Below are 23,483 nucleotides of genomic sequence, written 5' to 3' on the forward strand. Positions count from 1 at the left end.
AGGGTTCACTATATTCCAATAATATAGTAATGTAGCTTTCAGCCTGTTCTACTGAGGCTATACAGTTCATTGGTGCTGCTGGTAGGGTTCACTATATTCCAATAATATAGTAATGTAGCTTTCAGCCTGTTCTACTGAGGCTGTACAGTTCATTGGTGCTGCTGGTAGGGTTCACTATATTCCAATAATATAGTAATGTAGCTTTCAGCTAGTTCTACTGAGGCTATACAGTTCATTGGTGCTGCTGGTAGGGTTCACTATATTCCAATAATATAGTAATGTAGCTTTCAGCTAGTTCTACTGAGGCTATACAGTTCATTGGTGCTGCTGGCGGACTCCATCACACTATTACTCTCTCCGTGGCTGTGTCGCAAACGGTACCATATTTCCTATTTAGTTTTCTACTTTAGACCCGAGGTCAAAGGTCCTCTTTCTTCTTCACTTTAAAGCCACATGTACAACAGGTGCCTCCCTCCCTTCCTCCTGGCCACCACTACTAATCTCAGAGTTGAGTTCAACTCATCCTCCATGTTTACCTTTACCCCTGACCTCTGACCCCTATTCAAAGGACACAAGAGGAGGAGAGATTGGGTGAGAGAGAGGGAGAGGAGGGGAGGGGGGAGAGGAGAGGAGGGGGGGAAGAGGAGAGGAGGGGGAGAGGAGGGGAGGGGGGGAGAGGAGAGGAGGGGGGGGGGGGGGGAGAGGAGAGGAGGGGGGGAGAGGAGAGGAGGTATTGGTATTTTATTAGGATCCCATTAACTGTTGTGAAAGCAGCAGCTTCTCTTCCTGGGCTCCACACAAAACATGAAATCATACAGAACATTAATAGACAAGAACAGCTCAAGGACAGAACTACATGAATTTACAAAAGGCCCACGTAGCCTACATATCGATACATACACACAAACTATCTAGATCAAACTATCTAGGTCAAACTATCTAGGTCAAACTATCTAGATCAAACTATCTAGATCAAACTATCTAGATCAAACTATCTAGATCAAACTATCTAGATCAAACTATCTAGATCAAACTATCTAGATCAAACTATCTAGATCAAACTATCTAGATCAAACTATCTAGATCAAACTATCTAGATCAAGCTATCTAGGTCAAATAGGGGAGAGGCGTTGTGCCGTGAGGTGTTGATTTATCTGGGGGTTTTAAACCAGGTTTGCTGCTCATTTGAGCAATTTGAGATGGAAGGAAGTTCCACGCAATAATATCTCTATATACTGTAACTGTATACTTTCTTGAATTTTGTTCTGGATTTGGAGACGACGAAAAGACCCCTGGTGGCTTGTCTGGTGGGGTAAGTTTGTATGTCAGAGCTGTGTGTAAGGTGACCTTGCAAACTATTTGGTATTGTCAACACATTAATGTTTCTTCTAAAAAGAAGAAGTGATGCAGTCAGTCTGTCCTCAACTCTTAGACAAGAGAGACTGACTGAATAGTATTTATATCAGCCCTCTGATTACAATGAAAAGCAAGACATCTGTTCTGGACCAGATGCAGATTAACTAGGTCTATCCTAGCAGCACTGGACCACATGACTGGACAATAATTCAGACAATAATCAGACAAAACTAGAGCCTGCAGGACTTGCTCTGTGGAGTGTGGTGTCAAAACAGCAGAACATATATTTATTACAGACAGATCTCTTCCCATCTTTACAACCATTGAATCTATATGTTTTGACCATGACAGTTTACAATCTAAGGTAGCGCCAAGTAATTTAGTCTCCTCAACTTGTTCAACAGCCACACCATTCATTACCAGATTCAGCTGAGGTCTAGAACTCAGGGAATGATTTGTACCAAATACAATGTTCTTAGTTTTAGAGATGTTCAGGACCAGTTTATTACTGGCCACCCATTCCAAAACTGACTGAAACTCCTTGTTCAGGGTTTCAGTGACTTCATTAGCTGCGGTTGATTTGTTCTATAGCTAGAGGACTCTGGATATCTCCAGGAGTGATTAATATAATGTTGTATAATGTTGTGGTCTAGTACTGACTTCCTGCTAGCTGGGTCCATCTACTTTCAGTTCTGCCTGTCTTCCTGCTAGCTGGGTCCATCTACTTTCAGTTCTGCCTGTCTTCCTGCTAGCTGGGTCCATCTACTTTCAGTTCTGCCTGTCTTCCTGCTAGCTTGGTCCATCTACTTTCAGTTCTGCCTGTCTTCCTGCTAGCTTGGTCCATCTACTTTCAGTTCTGCCTGTCTTCCTGCTAGCTTGGTCCATCTACTTTCAGATCTGCCTGTCTTCCTGCTAGCTTGGTCCATCTACTTTCAGTTCTGCCTGTCTTCCTGCTAGCTTGGTCCATCTACTTTCAGTTCTGCCTGTCTTCCCAGTAGCCTACATGTTGTGTGAACTGCTCATCATTTGCAGATAGTTGTTGACCTCCTCTTTACTAGAGGCTGTTCTCCTACTAATCTCACTGTGACCCCCCTCCAGGTGTCTGTTCTCCTACGAATCTCACTGTAACCTCCCTCCAGGTCTCTGTTCTCCTACTAATCTCACTGTAACCCCCCTCCAGGTCTCTGTTCTCCTACTAATCTCACTGTAACCCCCCTCCAGGTCTCTATTCTCCTACGAATCTCACTGTAACCTCCCTCCAGGTCTCTGTTCTCCTACTAATCTCACTGTAACCCCCCTCCAGGTCTCTGTTCTCCTACTAATCTCACTGCACCCCCCCCCCTCCAGGTCTCTGATCACTACTTTGTTTCCTTTTCTGTCTCCCTTTCCTCCAACCCAAGCCCCTCAGCTCCTACCCAGATGGCCATGCGTCGTCGCAATCTTCTCTCTCTCTCCCACTACTATCTCCTCTTCTATCCTATCATCTCTCCCTTCTGCTAAATGCTTCTCCCTCATTGTCTCCTGATTCTGCCTCTTCAATCCTACTCTCCTCCCTTTCTGCATCCTATGACTCACACTGTCCCCTTACCTCCCGGCCGGCTCGGCCCTCCCCTCCTGCTTCGTGGCTCAGTGACTCATTGCGAGTTTACAGAGCAGGGCTGCGGGAAGCTGAGAGAAAATGGAGGAAAACTAAACTTCTGGAGGACCTATCATCCTTTCCCTCCCTCCTCTCTACCTTCTCTTCCTCTGTATCTGCTGCTTAAGCCACTTTCTACCACTCTGAATGTCATGTGTCTGCCTCTGACCCTAGGAAACTCTTTTCCACCCTGTCCTCCCTCCTTAATCCTCCACCCTCTCCCTCCTCCCTCTCTGCGGAAAAAGGTTGACGACATCTGCTACTCATTCACTCAGCCTATTGAGTACACTGGTCTCACTCACACAGAACTACCCTACGCCTTGACCTCTTTCTCCCCTCTCTATCCAGATGACTTCCTGTTGTCTGGCCGCTCCGACAACCTGGCCGCTCGATCCCATCCTCTTCTCCGTTCTCCAGACCATCTCTGGAGACTTTCTCCCATTCCTCACTTCCCTCGTCAACTCATCCCTGACAACTGGCTACGTCTCCTCTGACTTCAAAATGGCCCGAGTTGCTTCCCTCCTCAAGAAACTTGACTCATCTGACGTCAAAAACTATAGATCTGTATCCCTTCTTTCTTTTCTTTCCAAACTACTTCAGCGTTCTGTCTTTGATCAATGTCCTCGTTATCTTTCTCAGAACTATCTTCTTGACCCTAACCAGTCAGGCTTCAAGACAGGTCCCTCAACCGAGACTGTTCTCCTCTGTGTCACGGAGGCTCTCTGCTCTGCCAAAGTTGACTCTCTCTCTTCTAAGGATGGTTCTCATCCTTCTAGATCTATCCTCTGTTTTCGACACTGTGAACCATCAGATCCTCCTCTCCACCCTCTCAGGGCTGGTTGTCTCAGGCTCTGTACACTCTGCGTCCTGTCTGGCAGGCCGCTCCTACCAGGCGACGTGGAGAGGATCTGTGTCTGCACCACGTACTCTCACTACTGGTGTCCCCCAGGGCTCAGTTCTAGATCCTCTTCTCTCTCTACACCAAGTCCCTCGGCTCCGTCCTATCCTCACATGATCTCCCCTATCATTGCTATGCAGATGACATTCAACAACTGTTCTCCTTCCTGCCTTCTGACACCCAGGTGGCAACACACATCTCTGGTTGCCTGGCTGATTCCTCAACTGGGATGTCAGCCCACCACCTAAAGCTCAACCTCTGCTGCTCTTCCTCCCGTGGACGACCTGCCCGCTCAAAGACCTCTCCATCACGGTTGACAACTCCACAGTGTTACCCTCCCAGAGTGCAAAGAACCTTGGCGTGACCCTGGACAACACCCTGTTGTTATCAGTAAACATCAAAGCAGTGACCTGTTCCTGCAGGTTCATTCTCTACAACATCAGTAGAGTACGACTCTATCTCACACAGGAAGCGGCGCAGGTCCTAATCCAGGCACTTGTCATCTCCTGTCTGGACTACTGCAACTCTCTGTTGGCTGGGCTCCCTGCTTGTGCCATCAAACCCCTGCAACTTATCCAGAACGCTGCAGCCCTCCTGGTTTTCAAACTTCAACCTGTTTACCTACGGAACAGCAAGAGGAACTGCTCCTCCCTACCTTCAGGCTCTGATCAAGCCCTACACTCCAACCCGAGCACTCCGTTCTGCCACCTCAGGTCTCTTGGTCCTCCCACCCCTCTTCTCTGTCCTGGCACCCCAATGGTGGAACCAGCTTCCCCCTGAAGCTAGAACAGCAGAGTCCCTGCCCATCTTCTGAAATCATCTGAAACCTTACCTCTTCATACAGTATCTTAAATGATCCTCCTCCTCACCTCAAAAAAACTTAACCAGCACTTGCACTTGACCCCCCCCCCCCCCCCCCCCCCCCAACTCTACTGATAGCTACGTTATTGAGAAAAAATGTACTTTATATGCCTGTGATATGTGGTTGTCTCCCCTCAGTATCCTTCCATCTAAGTTGTCAATATCAGGAGGTTTGTCATTATTGATTGATAACAATAATCTTTCCAGCTGTCGCACACTAACTTTACAAAATTCAAACTTACAAATGTTTTTCTTTCATAATTTGTTTGTTTTTAATGGATTGAGTATGATGGCTCACTGTTCGTTGTTGACATTTTCTGCTTAAGTTTGCCCACTTTGCCAATTAACTAATCATTCAAATAATTGGCAACATCAAATGGTTTTGTGATTAATAAGCCATCTGATTCGATGAAAGATGGAGTTGAGTTTGTCTTTCTGCCCATAAAACTTTTTTTCCCCCATCATTCTTTAGATCATTGATCTTGGCTTCATAATACAGTTTCTTCTTTTTGTTGAGTTTAGTCACATAATTTCTCAATTTGCAGTAAGTCAGCCAGTCAGATGTGCAGACAGACATATTATCTCATTTCATCCATACAGTTTTTCAATTCCTCATCAATCCATGGAGTTCTAACTGTCAATTTAACAGGTACATGCTTATCAATAATCGGAAAGAAGCAATTTCACAAAGTGCAGCGTCTGGATGCTCCTTATTCATCACATCAGACCAACACATATTTTCACAAAGTGAAATCTCAGGCTCAGCCCCACCCTGTGTTGTGTCTTTACTATGGACTAAGTGATATATGACATGCTATTTTATCAAATCAATGGTCTCTTCTCATCACTGTCTGGTCTCTCCTCTTTAGTCACTCTCTGGTGTCTCCTCTCTCATCACTGTCTGGTCTCTCCTCTCTAGTCACTGTCTGGTCTCTCCTCTCTAGTCACTGTCTGGTCTCTTCTTTCTCATCACTGTCTGGTCTCTCCTCCATAGTCACTCTCTGGTGTCTCCGCTCTCATCACTGTCTGGTCTCTCCTCTCTAGTTACTGTCTGGTCTCTTCTCATCACTGTCTGGTCTCTCCTCTCTAGTCACTGTCTGGTCTCTCCTCTCTAGTCACTGTCTGGTCTCTCCTCTCTAGTCACTGTCTGGTCTCTTCTCTCTAGTCACTGTCTGGTCTCTCCTCTCTAGTCACTGTCTGGTCTCTCCTCTCTAGTCACCGTCTGGTCTCTCCTCTCTAGTCACTGTCTAGGTCTCTCCTCTCAGTCGAATACAGTACTACACCAACACTCAGTCTAATACAGTACTACACCAACACTCAGTCTAATACAGTACTAGACCAGTACTACACCAACACTCAGTCTAATACAGTACTACACCAACACTCAGTCTAATACAGTACTACACCAGTACTACACCAACACTACACCAACACTCAGTCTAATACAGTACTACACCAGTACTACACCAACACTACACCAACACTCAGTCTAATACAGTACTACACCAGTACTACACCAACACTACACCAACACTCAGTCTAATACAGTACTACACCAGTACTAGACCAACACTACACCAACACTCAGTCTAATACAGTACTACACCAGTACTACACCAACACTACACCAACACTCAGTCTAATACAGTACTGTACCAGTACTACACCAACACTCAGTCTAATACAGTACTGTACCAGTACTACACCAACACTCAGTCTAATACAGTACTGTACCAGTACTAGACCAGTACTAGACCAGTACTACACCAGTACTACACCAGTACTAGACCAACACTACACCAACACTCAGTCTAATACAGTACTGTACCAGTACTAGACCAGTACTACACCAGTACTACACCAGTACTACACCAGTACTAGACCAACACTACACCAACACTCAGTCTAATACAGTACTACACCAGTACTACACCAGTACTACACCAGTACTACACCAGTACTACACCAACACTCAGTCTAATACAGTACTACACCAGTACTAGACCAGTACTACACCAGTACTACACCAGTACTAGACCAGTACTACACCAACACTCAGTCTAATACAGTACTACACCAGTACTACACCGGTACTACACCAGTACTACACCAGTACTAGACCAGTACTACACCAACACTCAGTCTAATACAGTACTACACCAGTACTAGACCAGTACTACACCAGTACTACACCAGTACTAGACCAGTACTACACCAGCACTCAGTCTAATACAGTACTACACCAGTACTACACCAGTACTACACCAGTACTACACCAGTACTACACCAACACTAGTACACATGTTTTTACGTGGTCATGTTCACTCATTGAAGCGGAATGGAAGTTAGCTGATGCCTTGGTTCAGTGCTGCCTCAGGTCTCACAGGAAGTGCTCTGTCACTAGACACTTCTCGCCAGGTACGAGTGAAGCTACCGCGGACTATTTTGTCACAGGGGAAATAATAGCACTGGCCCTTTAATAACATGGCACAGGACAAAACGGTCTACAGACAGGACCACAATCCAGTGCTATAGCCCTTTCTCTCACCTGCTGCCTCCTGGGAACTGTAGTCAATGGTAGTAACTGTGACAGCTCTGTAGGTTGAGTGCCAGTGTGGTCATTGCCCTGTGGTGTCTTGGGTATTGTAGTTTGGATGCTGACTCCAACTCTGTTTCTATCTCTCTCTCCCTCTCTCTCTATCTCCCTCTCCCTCTCTCTCTATCTCCCTCTCTTTCTCCCCCTCTCTCTCCCTCCCTCTCTCTTTCTCTCTCTCCCTCTCTCTCCCTCTCTCCCTCCCTCTCTCTCTCTATCTCTCTCCCTCCCTCTCCCTCTCCTCTCTCTCTCTCTCTCTCTCTCTCTCCCTCTCTCTCCTCTCTCTCTCTCCCTCCCTCTCTCTCCTCTCTCTCTCTCTCCTCTCTCTCTCTCTCTCTCTCCCTTCCTCTCTCTCGTCTCTCTCTCTCCCTATCTCTCTCTCTCCCTTCCTCTCTCTCCTTTCTCTCTCTCCTCTCTCTCTCTCCCTTCCTCTCTCCTCTCTCTCTCTCTCCTCTCTCTCTCTCTCTCTCTCTCACTCATCTGTCTGTCTCTCTCTCCTCTCCTCTCTCTCTCTCTCTCTCACTTCCCCTCTCTCTCTCCCTTCCTCTCTCTCCCTCCATTCTCTCTTTCTCTCTCTCTCTCTCTACCTCCCTCTCTCTTCCCCTCTCTCTCTCTCTCTCTCTCCCTCCATTCTCTCTTTTTCTCAGGTATTGGAACTCTCTGAGTAACCTGGTGGCATCGCTGCTTAACTCTGTTCGCTCCATCGCCTCCCTGTTACTGCTACTCTTCCTCTTCATCATCATCTTCAGCCTGCTCGGCATGCAGCTCTTCGGAGGCAAGTTCAACTTCGACGAGACGCGCCGGTCAACCTTCGACAACTTCCCCCAGTCGCTGCTCACCGTCTTTCAGGTAGAGAGAGAAGGGAGAATGATTACAGTCTATACTAGTCTATTATACTTTCAGGTAAGAAGAGAAGGGAGAATGATTACTGTCTAGTCTAGTCTACTGTACTCTATTATAGTCTACTGTACTATATTCTACTGTAGTCTACTGTACTATATTCTACTGTAGTCTACTGTACTCTATTCTACTGTAGTCTACTGTACTATATTCTACTGTACTCTACTGTACTATATTCTACTGTACTCTACTGTACTATATTCTACTGTAGTCTACTATATTCTACTGTAGTCTACTGTACTATATTCTACTGTACTCTACTGTACCATATTCTACTGTACTCTACTATATTCTACTGTACTCTACTATATTCTACTGTAGTCTACTGTACTATATTCTACTGTACTCTACTGTACCATATTCTACTGTACTCTACTATATTCTACTGTACTCTACTATATTCTACTGTAGTCTACTGTACTATATTCTACTGTACTCTACTGTACCATATTCTACTGTACTCTACTATATTCTACTGTAGTCTACTGTACTATATTCTACTGTAGTCTACTGTACTATATTCTACTGTAGTCTACTATATTCTACTGTAGTCTACTGTACTATACTGTTCTATATTCTACTGTAGTCTACTGTACTATATTCTACTGTACTCTACTATATTCTACTGTAGTCTACTGTACTATATTCTACTGTACTCTACTATATTCTACTGTAGTCTACTGTACTATATTCTACTGTAGTCTACTGTACTATATTCTACTGTACTCTACTATATTCTACTGTAGTCTACTGTTCTATATTCTACTGTAGTCTACTGTACTATATTATACTGTAGTCTACTGTACTATATTCTACTGCACTCTACTATATTCTACTGTAGTCTACTGTACTATATTCTACTGTACTCTACTGTACTCTACTGTACTATATTCTACTGTAGTCTACTGTACTATATTCTACTGTACTCTACTGTACTCTACTGTACTATATTCTACTGTACTCTACTATATTCTACTGTAGTCTACTGTACTATATTCTACTGTAGTCTACTGTACTATATTCTACTGTAGTCTACTGTTCTATATTCTACTGTAGTCTACTGTACTATATTCTACTGTAGTCTACTGTACTATATTATACTGTAGTCTACTGTACTATATTCTACTGTACTCTACTATATTCTACTGTAGTCTACTGTACTATATTCTACTGTAGTCTACTGTACTATATTCTACTGTAGTCTACTGTTCTATATTCTACTGTAGTCTACTGTACTATATTCTACTGTAGTCTACTGTACTATATTCTACTGTAGTCTACTGTTCTATATTCTACTGTAGTCTACTGTACTATATTCTACTGTAGTCTACTGTACTATATTATACTGTAGTCTACTGTACTATATTCTACTGCACTCTACTATATTCTACTGTAGTCTACTGTACTATATTCTACTGTACTCTACTGTACTATATTCTACTGTACTCTACTGTACTATATTATACTGTACTCTAATGTACTATACTGTACTATATTCTACTGTACTCTACTGTACTCTACTGTACTATATTCTACTGTACTCTACTGTACTATATTCTACTGTACTCTACTGTATTGTACTCTATTATACTGTAGTCTAGTCTACTCTGTTCTCAAGGTCCAGTCATTTGAGTATCTGTAACTTTCTTGTTGTCTATGGTGAATAGTTATTGTCTATGGTGAAGAGTTGTTGTCTATGGTGAATAGTTATTGTCTATGGTGAATAGTTGTTGTCTCTAGTGAATAGTTATTGTCTATGGTGAAGAGTTGTTGTCTATGGTGAATAGTTATTGTCTATGGTGAATAGTTGTTGTCTATAGTGAAGAGTTGTTGTCTATGGTGAAGAGTTGTTGTCTATGGTGAAGTTGTTGTCTATGGTGAATAGTTGTTGTCTATGGTGAATAGTTGTTGTCTATAGTGAAGAGTTGTTGTCTATGGTGAAGAGTTGTTGTCTATGGTGAAGAGTTGTTGTCTATGGTGAATAGTTGTTGTCTATAGTGAAGAGTTGTTGTCTATGGTGAAGAGTTGTTGATGTTGTAGTTTTGCTCCTTCATCTGTTGTTCCTGTGTTCTCAGATCCTGACAGGTGAGGACTGGAACTCGGTGATGTATGACGGCATCATGGCCTACGGAGGGGCGTCCTTCCCAGGGATGCTAGTCTGTATCTACTTCATCATCCTGTTCATCTGTGGAAACTGTATCCTTGTAAAGAACAGGTCAGATGTGTGTAGGGCCTTTCACCCTGACAAAGGACATGATGCTTTTAATCCAGAACCATTAGCAGGATGATTGCTCGCCTGTCTACCCAGTTCATTGTCATACCACCGGTAAGGTATCTCAGATGTTTCCTCGATGACTAGGAGTAGCCTGGAATCCAAACCATATCGGGTGAAACAGAGTGATATTCAGTTTGGATTCCAGGCTACTCAAGTATCAGGGCTGATTGTTTGTTGTCCACTCAACTCATCACTCAGTCATGTCACCCAGGTGTGTTGTTCTACAATGTGAGAGGTCAGCTGACAATTGACACTTCGTTGTTTGCTCTCTGAAGCCGTACTCCACTTCCTTGACTCCACCTCCCTGACCAGATATCCTCCTGAATGTCTTCTTGGCCATCGCCGTGGACAACCTGGCTGATGCTGAGAGTCTGACGTCAGCACAGAAGGAGGAGGAGGAGGAGAAGGAGAGGAAGAAGCTGGCCAGGTAATTTGCATGGTGTGTGTGTGTGTGTGTGTGTGTGTGTGCGTGTGTGTGTGTGTGTGTGTGCGTGTGTGCGTGTGTGTGTGTGTGTGTGTGTGTGTGTGTGTGTGTGTGTGTGTGTGTGTGTGTGTGTGTGTGTATGTGTGTGTGTGTGTACGTGCATCCACATCCATTCAAGTGTGTATGCCTGAGTGGTTTGGCTCCATTCTGACACAGAACGGCCAGTCCAGAGAAGCGCCATGTCAACGAAAAGCCCCCGATGATCGAGGTAGAAGAGAAGAAGGAGGAGAAGATTGAGCTGAAGTCCATCACCTCAGACGGAGAGACAACCAATGCCACCAAGGTATGTCTCAGACACACCTGTCCTCGTCAGACACACCTGTCCTCGTTAGACACACCTGTCCTCATTAGACACACCTGTCCTCGTTAGATACACCTGTCCTCGTTAGATACACGTTAGACACACCTGTCCTCATTAGACTTAGCTGTCCTCGTTAGATGCACCTGTCCTCATTAGATGCACCTATCCTCGTTAGATACACCTGTCCTCATTCGACACGCCTGTCCTCGTTAGATACACCTGTCCTCGTTAGACACACCTGTCCTCGTTAGACACACCTGTCCGCATTAGACACACCTGTCCTCGTTAGACACACCTGTTCTCGTTAAATGCACCTGTCCTCATTAGACATACCTGTCCTCGTTAGACACACCTGTCCTCGTTAGATACACGTTAGACACACCTGTCCTCATTAGACTTAGCTGTCCTCGTTAGATGCACCTGTCCTCATTAGATGCACCTATCCTCGTTAGATACAGCTGTCCTCGTTAGATATACCTATCCTCATTAGACACACCTGTTCTCGTTAGATGCACCTGCCCTCGTTAGACACACCTGTCCTCGTTAGATATACCTATCCTCATTAGACACACCTGTCCTCGTTAGATATACCTATCCTCATTAGACACACCTGTCCTCGTTAGATACACCTGTCCTCGTTAGATACACCTGTCCTCGTTAGATACACCTGTCCTCGTTAGATACACCTGTCCTCGTTAGATATACCTGTCCTCGTTAGTCACACCTGTCCTTGTTAGATACACCTGTCCTCATTAGACACACCTGTCCTCGTTAGATACACCTGTCCTCGTTAGATATACCTGTCCTCGTTAGATATACCTGTCCTCGTTAGATATACCTGTCCTCGTTAGATACACCTGTTCTCGTTAGATGCACCTGTCCTCGTTAGATACACCTGTCCTCGTTAGATATACCTGTCCTCCTGACTGGAGACACCAGTCCTCCAAGTTGTAATCTAATATTATCTAGTCAAGTCAATACATCACAGTACAGATTCAACAGCATAAAATATGTTTGGTTTAGTTAGTATCAGTCTAATTCTTCACCTGTGAAAACATGTCTACTCTCAACAGGTGGCATGGTGTTTCCTTTTAAAAGTAGGATCTCTAGTTCTGTCCGTATTGAGTCTGATGTGGCGCTGTGTTACTGTGTTTTGACAGATCAACATTGATGAGTACCAAGTAGATGTGAATGAAGAGAAGAACCCGTATCCAGCTAATGATTTTCCAGGTACCACTGTACCGGTGATAAAAAGTAAGCCGGACCTTTCTAAGGGCTGAACCACACCGGACAACAAGCAGGAGCAGAGAACCACATCACACCAAACCATTAAGAGACTTCCACACTCAAATCAGGACATTCACAACATTACGTTTGTTCTGGTTCTCGCTCTCTCTTTTGTCTGTTGTGCTTTGCCCCTGTTGATGTTAGAATGTTGTGTAAGGGGGTGTATTGATTCTAGAATGTTGTGTGAGGGGGTGTGTTGATGTTAGAATGTTGTGTGAGGGGGTGTGTTGATGTTAGAATGTTGTGTGTGGGTGTATTGATTCTAGAATGTTGTGTGAGGGGGTGTGTTGATGTTAGAATGTTGTGTGAGGGGGTGTGTTGATGTTAGAATGTTTTGTGAGGGGGTGTATTGATATTAGAATGTTGTGTGTGGGTGTATTGATTCTAGAATGTTGTGTGAGGGGGTGTGTTGATGTTAGAATGTTTTGTGAGGGGGTGTTTTGATGTTAGAATGTTGTGTGAGGGGGTGTGTTGATGTTAGAATGTTGTGTGAGGGGGTGTGTTGATGTTAGAATGTTTTGTGAGGGGGTGTATTGATATTAGAATGTTGTGTGTGGGTGTATTGATTCTATAATGTTGTGTGAGGGGGTGTGTTGATGTTAGAATGTTTTGTGAGGGGGTGTATTGATATTAGAATGTTGTGTGTGGGTGTATTGATTCTAGAATGTTGTGTGAGGGGGTGTGTTGATGTTAGAATGTTTTGTGAGGGGGTGTTTTGATGTTAGAATGTTGTGTGAGGGGGTGTGTTGATGTTAGAATGTTGTGTGAGGGGGTGTGTTGATGTTAGAATGTTTTGTGAGGGGGTGTATTGATATTAGAATGTTGTGTGTGGGTGTATTGATTTTAGAATGTTGTGTGAGGGGGTGTGTTGATGTTAGAATGTTTTGTGAGGGGGTGTATTGATATTAGAATGTTGTGTGTGGGTGTATTGATTCTAGAATGTTGTGTGTTGATGTTAGAATGTTTTGTGAGGGGGTGTTTTGATGTTAGGATGTTGTGTGAGAGGGTATATTGATGTTAGAATGTTGTGTGAGGGGGTCTATTGATGTTAGAATGTTGTGTGAGGGGGTGTGTTGATGTTAGAATGTTGTGTGAGGGGGTCTATTGATGTTATAATGTTGTGTGTGGGTGTATTGATTCTAGAATGTTGTGTGAGTGGGTGTGTTGATGTTAGAATGTTGTGTGAGGGGGGTGTATTGATGTTAGAATTTTTTACGAGGGGGTGTTGATGTTAGAATGTTGTGTGAGGGGGTGTATTGATGTTAGAATGTTTTGTGAGGGGGTGTATGGGGTGTTGATGTTAGAATGTTGTGTGAGGGGGTGTGTTGATGTTAGAATGTTGTGTGTGGGTGTATTGATTGTAGAATGTTGTGTGAGGGGGTGTGTTGATGTTAGAATGTTGTGTGAGGGGGTGTGTTGATGTTACAATGCTGTGTGAGGGGGTGTGTTGATGTTAGAATGTTTTGTGAGGGGGTGTATTGATATTAGAATGTTGTGTGTGGGTGTATTGATTCTAGAATGTTGTGTGAGGGGGTGTGTTGATGTTAGAATGTTTTGTGAGGGGGTGTTTTGATGTTAGGATGTTGTGTGAGAGGGTATATTGATGTTAGAATGTTGTGTGAGGGGGTCTATTGATGTTAGAATGTTGTGTGAGGGTGTGTTGATGTTAGAATGTTGTGTGAGGGGGTCTATTGATGTTATAATGTTGTGTGTGGGTGTATTGATTCTAGAATGTTGTGTGAGTGGGTGTGTTGATGTTAGAATGTTGTGTGAGGGGGGTGTATTGATGTTAGAATGTTTTGTGAGGGGGTGTATGGGGTGTTGATGTTAGAATGTTGTGTGAGGGGGTGTGTTGATGTTAGAATATTGTGTGTGGGTGTATTGATTGTAGAATGTTGTGTGAGGAGGTGTGTTGATGTTAGAATGTTGTGTGAGGGGGTGTGTTGATGTTACAATGCTGTGTGAGGGGGTGTGTTGATGTTAGAATGTTTTGTGAGGGGGTGTATTGATATTAGAATGTTGTGTGTGGGTGTATTGATTCTAGAATGTTGTGTGAGGGGGTGTGTTGATGTTAGAATGTTTTGTGAGGGGGTGTATTGATATTAGAATGTTGTGTGTGGGTGTATTGATTCTAGAATGTTGTGTGAGGGGGTGTGTTGATGTTAGAATGTTTTGTGAGGGGGTGTTTTGATGTTAGAATGTTGTGTGAGGGGGTGTGTTGATGTTAGAATGTTGTGTGAGGGGGTGTGTTGATGTTAGAATGTTTTGTGAGAGGGTGTATTGATATTAGAATGTTGTGTGTGGGTGTATTGATTCTAGAATGTTGTGTGAGGGGGTGTGTTGATGTTAGAATGTTTTGTGAGGGGGTGTATTGATATTAGAATGTTGTGTGTGGGTGTATTGATTCTAGAATGTTGTGTGAGGGGGTGTGTTGATGTTAGAATGTTTTGTGAGGGGGTGTTTTGATGTTAGAATTTTGTGTGAGGGGGTGTGTTGATGTTAGAATGTTGTGTGAGGGGGTGTGTTGATGTTAGAATGTTTTGTGAGGGGGTGTATTGATATTAGAATGTTGTGTGTGGGTGTATTGATTCTAGAATGTTGTGTGAGGGGGTGTGTTGATGTTAGAATGTTTTGTGAGGGGGTGTATTGATATTAGAATGTTGTGTGTGGGTGTATTGATTCTAGAATGTTGTGTGTTGATGTTAGAATGTTTTGTGAGGGGGTGTTTTGATGTTAGGATGTTGTGTGAGAGGGTATATTGATGTTAGAATGTTGTGTGAGGGGGTCTATTGATGTTAGAATGTTGTGTGAGGGGGTGTGTTGATGTTAGAATGTTGTGTGAGGGGGTCTATTGATGTTATAATGTTGTGTGTGGGTGTATTGATTCTAGAATGTTGTGTGAGTGGGTGTGTTGATGTTAGAATGTTGTGTGAGGGGGGTGTATTGATGTTAGAATTTTTTACGAGGGGTTGTTGATGTTAGAATGTTGTGTGAGGGGGTGTATTGATGTTAGAATGTTTTGTGAGGGGGTGTATGGGGTGTTGATGTTAGAATGTTGTGTGAGGGGGTGTGTTGATTTTAGAATGTTGTGTGTGGGTGTATTGATTGTAGAATGTTGTGTGAGGGGGTGTGTTGATGTTAGAATGTTGTGTGAGGGGGTGTGTTGATGTTACAATGCTGTGTGAGGGGGTATGTTGATGTTAGAATGTTTTGTGAGGGGGTGTATTGATATTAGAATGTTGTGTGTGGGTGTATTGATTCTAGAATGTTGTGTGAGGGGGTGTGTTGATGTTAGAATGTTTTGTGAGGGGGTGTTTTGATGTTAGGATGTTGTGTGAGAGGGTATATTGATGTTAGAATGTTGTGTGAGGGGGTCTATTGATGTTAGAATGTTGTGTGAGGGGGTGTGTTGATGTTAGAATGTTGTGTGAGGGGGTCTATTGATGTTATAATGTTGTGTGTGGGTGTATTGATTCTAGAATGTTGTGTGAGTGGGTGTGTTGATGTTAGAATGTTGTGTGAGGGGGGTGTATTGATGTTAGAATTTTTTACGAGGGGGTGTTGATGTTAGAATGTTGTGTGAGGGGGTGTATTGATGTTAGAATGTTTTGTGAGGGGGTGTATGGGGTGTTGATGTTAGAATGTTGTGTGAGGGGGTGTGTTGATGTTAGAATGTTGTGTGTGGGTGTATTGATTGTAGAATGTTGTGTGAGGAGGTGTGTTGATGTTAGAATGTTGTGTGAGGGGGTGTGTTGATGTTACAATGCTGTGTGAGGGGGTGTGTTGATGTTAGAATGTTTTGTGAGGGGGTGTATTGATATTAGAATGTTGTGTGTGGGTGTATTGATTCTAGAATGTTGTGTGAGGGGGTGTGTTGATGTTAGAATGTTTTGTGAGGGGGTGTTTTGATGTTAGGATGTTGTGTGAGAGGGTATATTGATGTTAGAATGTTGTGTGAGGGGGTCTATTGATGTTAGAATGTTGTGTGAGGGGGTGTGTTGATGTTAGAATGTTGTGTGAGGGGGTCTATTGATGTTATAATGTTGTGTGTGGGTGTATTGATTCTAGAATTTTGTGTGAGTGGGTGTGTTGATGTTAGAATGTTGTGTGAGGGGGGTGTATTGATGTTAGAATTTTTTACGAGGGGGTGTTGATGTTAGAATGTTGTGTGAGGGGGTGTGTTGATGTTAGAATGTTGTGTGTGGGTGTATTGATTGTAGAATGTTGTGTGAGGGGGTGTGTTGATGTTAGAATGTTGTGTGAGGGGGTGTGTTGATGTTACAATGCTGTGTGAGGGGGTGTGTTGATGTTTTGTATGTACTGGGTGTATTGATTGTAGAATGTTGTGTGAGGGGGTGTGTTGATGTTAGAATGTTTTGTGAGGGGGTGTATTGATATTAGAATGTTGTGTGTGGGTGTATTGATTCTAGAATGTTGTGTGAGGGGGTGTGTTGATGTTAGAATGTTTTGTGAGGGGGTGTTTTGATGTTAGGATGTTGTGTGAGAGGGTATATTGATGTTAGAATGTTGTGTGAGGGGGTCTATTGATGTTAGAATGTTGTGTGAGGGGGTGTGTTGATGTTAGAATGTTGTGTGAGGGGGTCTATTGATGTTATAATGTTGTGTGTGGGTGTATTGATTCTAGAATGTTGTGTGAGTGGGTGTGTTGATGTTAGAATGTTGTGTGAGGGGGGTGTATTGATGTTAGAATTTTTTACGAGGGGGTGTTGATGTTAGAATGTTGTGTGAGGGGGTGTATTGATGTTAGAATGTTTTGTGAGGGGGTGTATGGGGTGTTGATGTTAGAATGTTGTGTGAGGGGGTGTGTTGATGTTAGAATGTTGTGTGTGGGTGTATTGATTGTAGAATGTTGTGTGAGGAGGTGTGTTGATGTTAGAATGTTGTGTGAGGGGGTGTGTTGATGTTACAATGCTGTGTGAGGGGGTGTGTTGATGTTAGAATGTTTTGTGAGGGGGTGTATTGATATTAGAATGTTGTGTGTGGGTGTATTGATTCTAGAATGTTGTGTGAGGGGGTGTGTTGATGTTAGAATGTTTTGTGAGAGGGTGTTTTGATGTTAGGATGTTGTGTGAGAGGGTATATTGATGTTAGAATGTTGTGTGAGGGGGTCTATTGATGTTAGAATGTTGTGTGAGGGGGTGTGTTGATGTTAGAATGTTGTGTGAGGGGGTCTATTGATGTTATAATGTTGTGTGTGGGTGTATTGATTCTAGAATTTTGTGTGAGTGGGTGTGTTGATGTTAGATTGTTGTGTGAGGGGGGTGTATTGATGTTAGAATTTTTTACAAGGGGGTGTTGATGTTAGAATGTTGTGTGAGGGGGTGTGTTGATGTTAGAATGTTGTGTGTGGGTGTATTGATTGTAGAATGTTGTGTGAGGGGGTGTGTTGATGTTAGAATGTTGTGTGAGGGGGTGTGTTGATGTTACAATGCTGTGTGAGGGGGTGTGTTGATGTTTTGTATGTACTGTTGCCTTACCAATCCAGGTGTCCAGGTTTGTAGATAAATTAAAAAGTAATAATTCATGTCTTTTAACTTTTTTACTGATGAATTGTGGGTAATTGTTATAGTATGGGGTAACTACACTAACACACTGAAATAACTATTCCAGGTGAATTTATACACAGCTCATTCAACTATTTCTCAACTTAACTGACCAAGTCCCTCATCTCTAACACTTTCTCTCCCTCCTCTTCCCCTGTCCTCCCTCTTTCTCTCCTGCGTGGCCCTTGTAGGAGAGGATGAGGACCCTGAGATGCCGGTGGGCCCCCGGCCTCGGCCCCTGTCTGATATTCAGCTGAAGGAGAAGGCTATTCCCATGCCTGAGGCCCGGGCTTTCTTCATCTTCAGCAACACCAACAAGTAAGAGACAGCTCACCCACAAATATACTGAGAGAAGCAGGTGGAGTCTATGAGAGGGGTCCCTAAACACACACCCCATCTGTCTGATGTTTGTCTGTCTGATGTCTGTCTGATGTCGGATGTCTGTCTGATGTCTGTCTGATGTCTGATGTCTGTCTGATATCTGATGTCTGATGTCTGTCTGATGTCTGATGTCTGTCTGATGTCTGTCTGATGTCTGTTGTCTGTCTGATGTCTGATGTCTGTCTGATGTCTGATGTCTGTCTGATGTCTGATGTCTGTTGTCTGTCTGATGTCTGATGTCTGTCTGATGTCTGATGTCTGTCTGATGTCTGTCTGATGTCTGATGTCTGTCTGATGTCTGTCAGATGTCTGATGTCTGTCTGATGTCTGTCTGATGTCTGATGTCTGTCTGATGTCTGATGTCTGTCAGGGGTTAGGGCTCTATCTATAGGGTTAGGGCTCTATCTATAGGGATGGGCTCTATCTATAGGGTTAGGGCTCTATCTATAGGATTAGGGCTCTATCTATAGGGTTAGGGCTCTATCTATAGGGTTAGGGCTCTATCTATAGGGTTAGGGCTCTATCTATAGGGTTAGGGCTCTATCTATAGGGTCACTATTTTTTGTCTGTCCCTCCCTCCCTCCGTCCCTACCTACCTCCCCTCCCTCCCTCCCTCCCTCCCTCCCTCCCTCCCTCCCTCCCTCCCTCCCTCCCTCCCTCCCTCCCTCCCTCCCTCCCTCTCCCCAGGTTCAGGGTTCTGTGCCATAAGATGGTGAACCACAACATCTTCACCAACCTCATCCTGTTCTTCATTCTACTGAGCAGTATCTCTCTGGCAGCAGAGGACCCTGTCCGGAACGACTCCTTCAGGAACCAGGTGTGTGTTTATGTCTTACACACACACGCACAGGCACACACACACAGAGGCACGGACACAGGCACACACAGAGGCACGGACACAGGCACACACACACACACACACACACAGAGGCACGGCCACAGGCACACACACACACACACACACACAGAGGCACGGACACAGGCACACACACACACACACAGGCACACACACACACAGGCACACACACACGCACAGGCACACACACACAGAGGCACGGACACATGTACACACACAGGCACACACACACACGCACACACACACACACACACACACACAGACACTGTACATGCATGCAAAAACATACTCACTAACTTCCATACTCTCTCTCTCTTTCTGTCTCTCCCTCTCTCACACACAAACACAAACATTTACACACACAAACAGCATTTAGAGGTGTGTGTGTGTGTGTGTGTGTGTGTGTGTGTGTGTGTGTGTGTGTGTGTGTGTGTGTGTGTGTGTGTGTGTGTGTGTGTGTGTGTGTCTGTGTGTGTGTGTGTGTGTGTGTGTGTGTGTGTGTGTGTGTGTGTGTGTGTGTGTGTGTGTGTGTGTGTGTGTGTGTGTCTGTGTGTGTATGTGTGTGTGTGTGTGTGTGTGTGTGTGTGTGTGTGTGTGTGTGTGTGTGTGTGTCTGTGTGTGTGTCTGTGTGTGTGTGTGTGTGTGACTACACCATTAGATCTCTGGTTCAATAGACTTCATCCATCCTTTCCCTCCGCTCGATAACTTGGAAGTGGATTAATTAATCTGAATGTCTGGCACTGAACCATTGCATTGTGACTACTTTTCCCACTTAATTACATTCTCTCTATATTATTATAGCTTCTATGTTATTATACAGGTATTCATCCCAAATGGCACCCTATTCCCTATGTAGTGCACTATTTTCAACCACTCCCTGGTCAAAAAGTAGTGCACTGTGTAGGGAATAGTGTGCCATTTGTGACCTATATTGTGATGCTTATGGAAGCCTCTGTGAGATGCACGACCGTGTGATGTATTGTGTTGACCTGCATTGTGATCACTGTTTCTCAGATATTAGGCTATGCAGACCACGTCTTCACTGGGCTCTTCACCATAGAGATCATTCTGAAGGTAACCTTTCATTCCTTGTCTAAGTCATCTCTACGCCACATAATGGACACTGTGCTCTGGAAGGGCTGGTGAAGTGTTGGAAGTGTTTTAAGCGTTTTGGAAAAACATGACACGTCGAACAACAAAGCAGTGAGCAGACCTTCACTTCGTCGTCATCCATCACAATCTTTTGTCTTACGCTTCCTGTGGGGGCTTTTCTCTTCCTGGTTCGTGACCTCGTAGATGACAGCGTACGGGGCGTTCATCCATAAGGGTTCGTTCTGTCGGAACTACTTCAACATTCTGGATCTGGTGGTGGTCAGCGTGTCGCTCATCTCCTCTGGAATACAGTGAGTTGGTCTTCACTGTACCGTCACCACAGTTTCAGGGGTTCAAACACACCTAGGAGTTCTCATCGACATTCATTTAGCGTTGCTCTTTTCACTGGGATGGTTACAAAACTACAACAAAAATGTCAAGAACATGTTCTATTGAACACAGACATATTGTTTCTGTCTGGAGTTGACTTCTCTGTCTGTAGTTGACCTCTCTGTCTGTAGTTGACCTCTCTGTCTGTAGTTGACCTATCTGTCTGTAGTGGATATATGGTTTAGTAGTTGACCTCTTTAATAGTTGACCTCTCTGTTTGTAGTTGACCTCTCTGTTTGTAGTTGACCTCTCTGTTTGTAGTTGATGTATGGTTTACTAGTTGACCTCTCTGTCTGTAGTTGATATATGGTTTAGTAGTTGACCTCTGTTTGTAGTTGACCTCTCTATCTGTATTTGATATATGGTTTAGTAGTTGACCTCTGTCTGTAGTTGACCTCTCTGTTTGTAGTTGATATATGGTTTAGTAGTTGACCTCTCTGTCTGTAGTTGATATATGGTTTAGTAGTTGACCTCTGTTTGTAGTTGACCTCTCTATCTGTATTTGATATATGGTTTAGTAGTTGACCTCTGTCTGTAGTTGACCTCTCTGTTTGTAGTTGATATATGGTTTAGTAGTTGACCTCTCTGTCTGTAGTTGATATATGGTTTAGTAGTTGACCTCTGTTTGTAGTTGACCTCTCTGTCTGTAGTGAATGTATGGTTTACTAGTTGACCTCTCTGTCTGTAGTTGATGTATGGTTTACTAGTTGACCTCTCTGTCTGTAGTGAATGTATGGTTTAGTAGTTGACCTCTCTGTCTGTAGTTGATGTATGGCTTACTAGTTGACCTCTCTGTCTGTAGTTGATATATGGTTTACTAGTTGACCTCTCTGTCTGTAGTTGATGTATGGTTTACTAGTTGACCTCTCTGTCTGTAGTTGATGTATGGCTTACTAGTTGACCTCTCTGTCTGTAGTTGATGTATGGTTTAGTAGTTGACCTCTCTGTCTGTAGTTTATGTATGGTTTACTAGTTGACCTCTCTGTCTGTAGTTGATGTATGGCTTACTCGTTGACCTCTCTGTCTGTAGTTGATGTATGGTTTAGTAGTTGACCTCTCTGTCTGTAGTTTATGTATGGCTTACTAGTTGACCTCTCTGTCTGTAGTTTATGTATGGTTTACTAGTTGACCTCTCTGTCTGTAGTTGATGTATGGTTTACTAGTTGACCTCTCTGTCTGTAGTGAATGTATGGTTTAGTAGTTGACCTCTCTGTCTGTAGTTGATGTATGGCTTACTAGTTGACCTCTCTGTTTGTAGTTGACCTCTCTGTCTGTAGTTGATGTATGGCTTACTAGTTGACCTCTCTGTCTGTAGTTGATGTATGGTTTACTAGTTGACCTCTGTCTGTAGTGGATGTATGGTTTAGTAGTTGACCTCTCTGTTTGTAGTTGACCTCTCTGTCTGTAGTGAATGTATGGTTTAGTAGTTGACCTCTCTGTCTGTAGTTGATGTATGGCTTACTAGTTGACCTCTCTGTTTGTAGTTGACCTCTCTGTCTGTAGTGGATGTATGATTTAGTAGTTGACCTCTCTCTCTGTTTGTAGTTGACCTCTCTGTCTGTAGTGAATGTATGGTTTAGTAGTTGACCTCTCTGTCTGTAGTTGATGTATGGTTTACTAGTTGACCTCTCTGTCTGTAGTTGATATATGGTTTAGTAGTTGACCTCTGTCTGTAGTTGACCTCTCTGTTTGTAGTTGATATATGGTTTAGTAGTTGACCTCTCTCTCTGTTTGTAGTTGACCTCTCTGTCTGTAGTGAATGTATGGTTTAGTAGTTGACCTCTCTGTCTGTAGTTGATGTATGGTTTACTAGTTGACCTCTCTGTCTGTAGTTGATGTATGGTTTACTAGTTGACCTCTCTCGATAACCTGGTCTTAATCTGTGTCTGTTCAGGTCCAGTGCCATCAACGTGGTGAAGATCCTTCGTGTTCTCAGAGTGCTTCGGCCCCTGAGGGCTATCAACAGGGCCAAGGGCCTCAAAGTGAGTCTCACTGTTATCTCCTCTCTTCTCCTCTCCTCTCTTCTCTCCTCCTCTCTTCTCCTCTCCTTTCCTCTCTTCTCTCCTCCTCTCTTCTCCTCTCCTTTCCTTTCCTCTCCTCTCTTCTCTTCTCCTCTCTTCTCTCCTCCTCTCTTCTCCTCTCTTGTCTTCTCTTCTCCTCTCTTCTCCTCTCCTCTCTTCTCCTCTCTTCTCCTCTCCTCTGATTCCCTCTCTTCTCCTCTCTTCTCTCCTCCTCTCTTCTCCTCTCCTTTCCTCTCTTCTCTCCTCCTCTCTTCTCCTCTCCTTTCCTCTCTTCTCTTCTCATTTCCTTTCCTCTCCTCTCCTCTCCTCTTCTCTCCTCTCCTCTCCTCTCCTCTCCTCTCTTCTCTTCTCTTCTCTTCTCCTCTCCTCTCTTCTCTCCTCCTCTCTTCTCCTCTCTTCTCTTCTCTCCTCCTCTCTTCATCTCTCTTGTCTTCTCCTCTCTTCTCCTCTCCTCTGATTCCCTCTCTTCTCCTCTCCTCTCCTCTCTTCTCCTCTCTTGTCTTCTCTTCTCCTCTCTTCTCCTCTCTTCTCCTCTCCTCTCCTCTCCTCTCCTCTCCTCTCCTCTCCTCTCCTCTCCTCTCCTCTCCT

General features: G+C 43.9%; 1 protein-coding gene across 5 annotated transcripts in view; it reads left to right on the forward strand.

Annotated features, from left to right (window-relative positions):
• Positions 1-23,483, forward strand: part of LOC110518351 (voltage-dependent L-type calcium channel subunit alpha-1C) — a 149,190-nt gene that overhangs the window by 75,787 nt on the left and 49,920 nt on the right. For 4 of the 5 annotated variants that reach the window (XM_036956552.1, XM_036956550.1, XM_036956553.1 and 1 more), the window contains 10 exons: positions 7,992-8,193; positions 10,320-10,440; positions 10,832-10,946; positions 11,160-11,286; positions 12,465-12,558; positions 18,347-18,473; positions 19,224-19,353; positions 20,407-20,466; positions 20,689-20,795; positions 22,769-22,856. In XM_036956552.1, coding sequence (XP_036812447.1) covers positions 7,992-8,193; positions 10,320-10,440; positions 10,832-10,946; positions 11,160-11,286; positions 12,465-12,558; positions 18,347-18,473; positions 19,224-19,353; positions 20,407-20,466; positions 20,689-20,795; positions 22,769-22,856 — 1,171 coding nt within the window. The remainder of the gene's footprint in view (positions 1-7,991; positions 8,194-10,319; positions 10,441-10,831; positions 10,947-11,159; positions 11,287-12,464; positions 12,559-18,346; positions 18,474-19,223; positions 19,354-20,406; positions 20,467-20,688; positions 20,796-22,768; positions 22,857-23,483) is intronic. The other variant, XM_036956551.1, reaches the window with a different exon arrangement.

The sequence above is a fragment of the Oncorhynchus mykiss genome, chromosome 21 (assembly GCF_013265735.2).
Source record: "Oncorhynchus mykiss isolate Arlee chromosome 21, USDA_OmykA_1.1, whole genome shotgun sequence".
Classification (NCBI taxonomy): domain Eukaryota; kingdom Metazoa; phylum Chordata; class Actinopteri; order Salmoniformes; family Salmonidae; genus Oncorhynchus; species Oncorhynchus mykiss.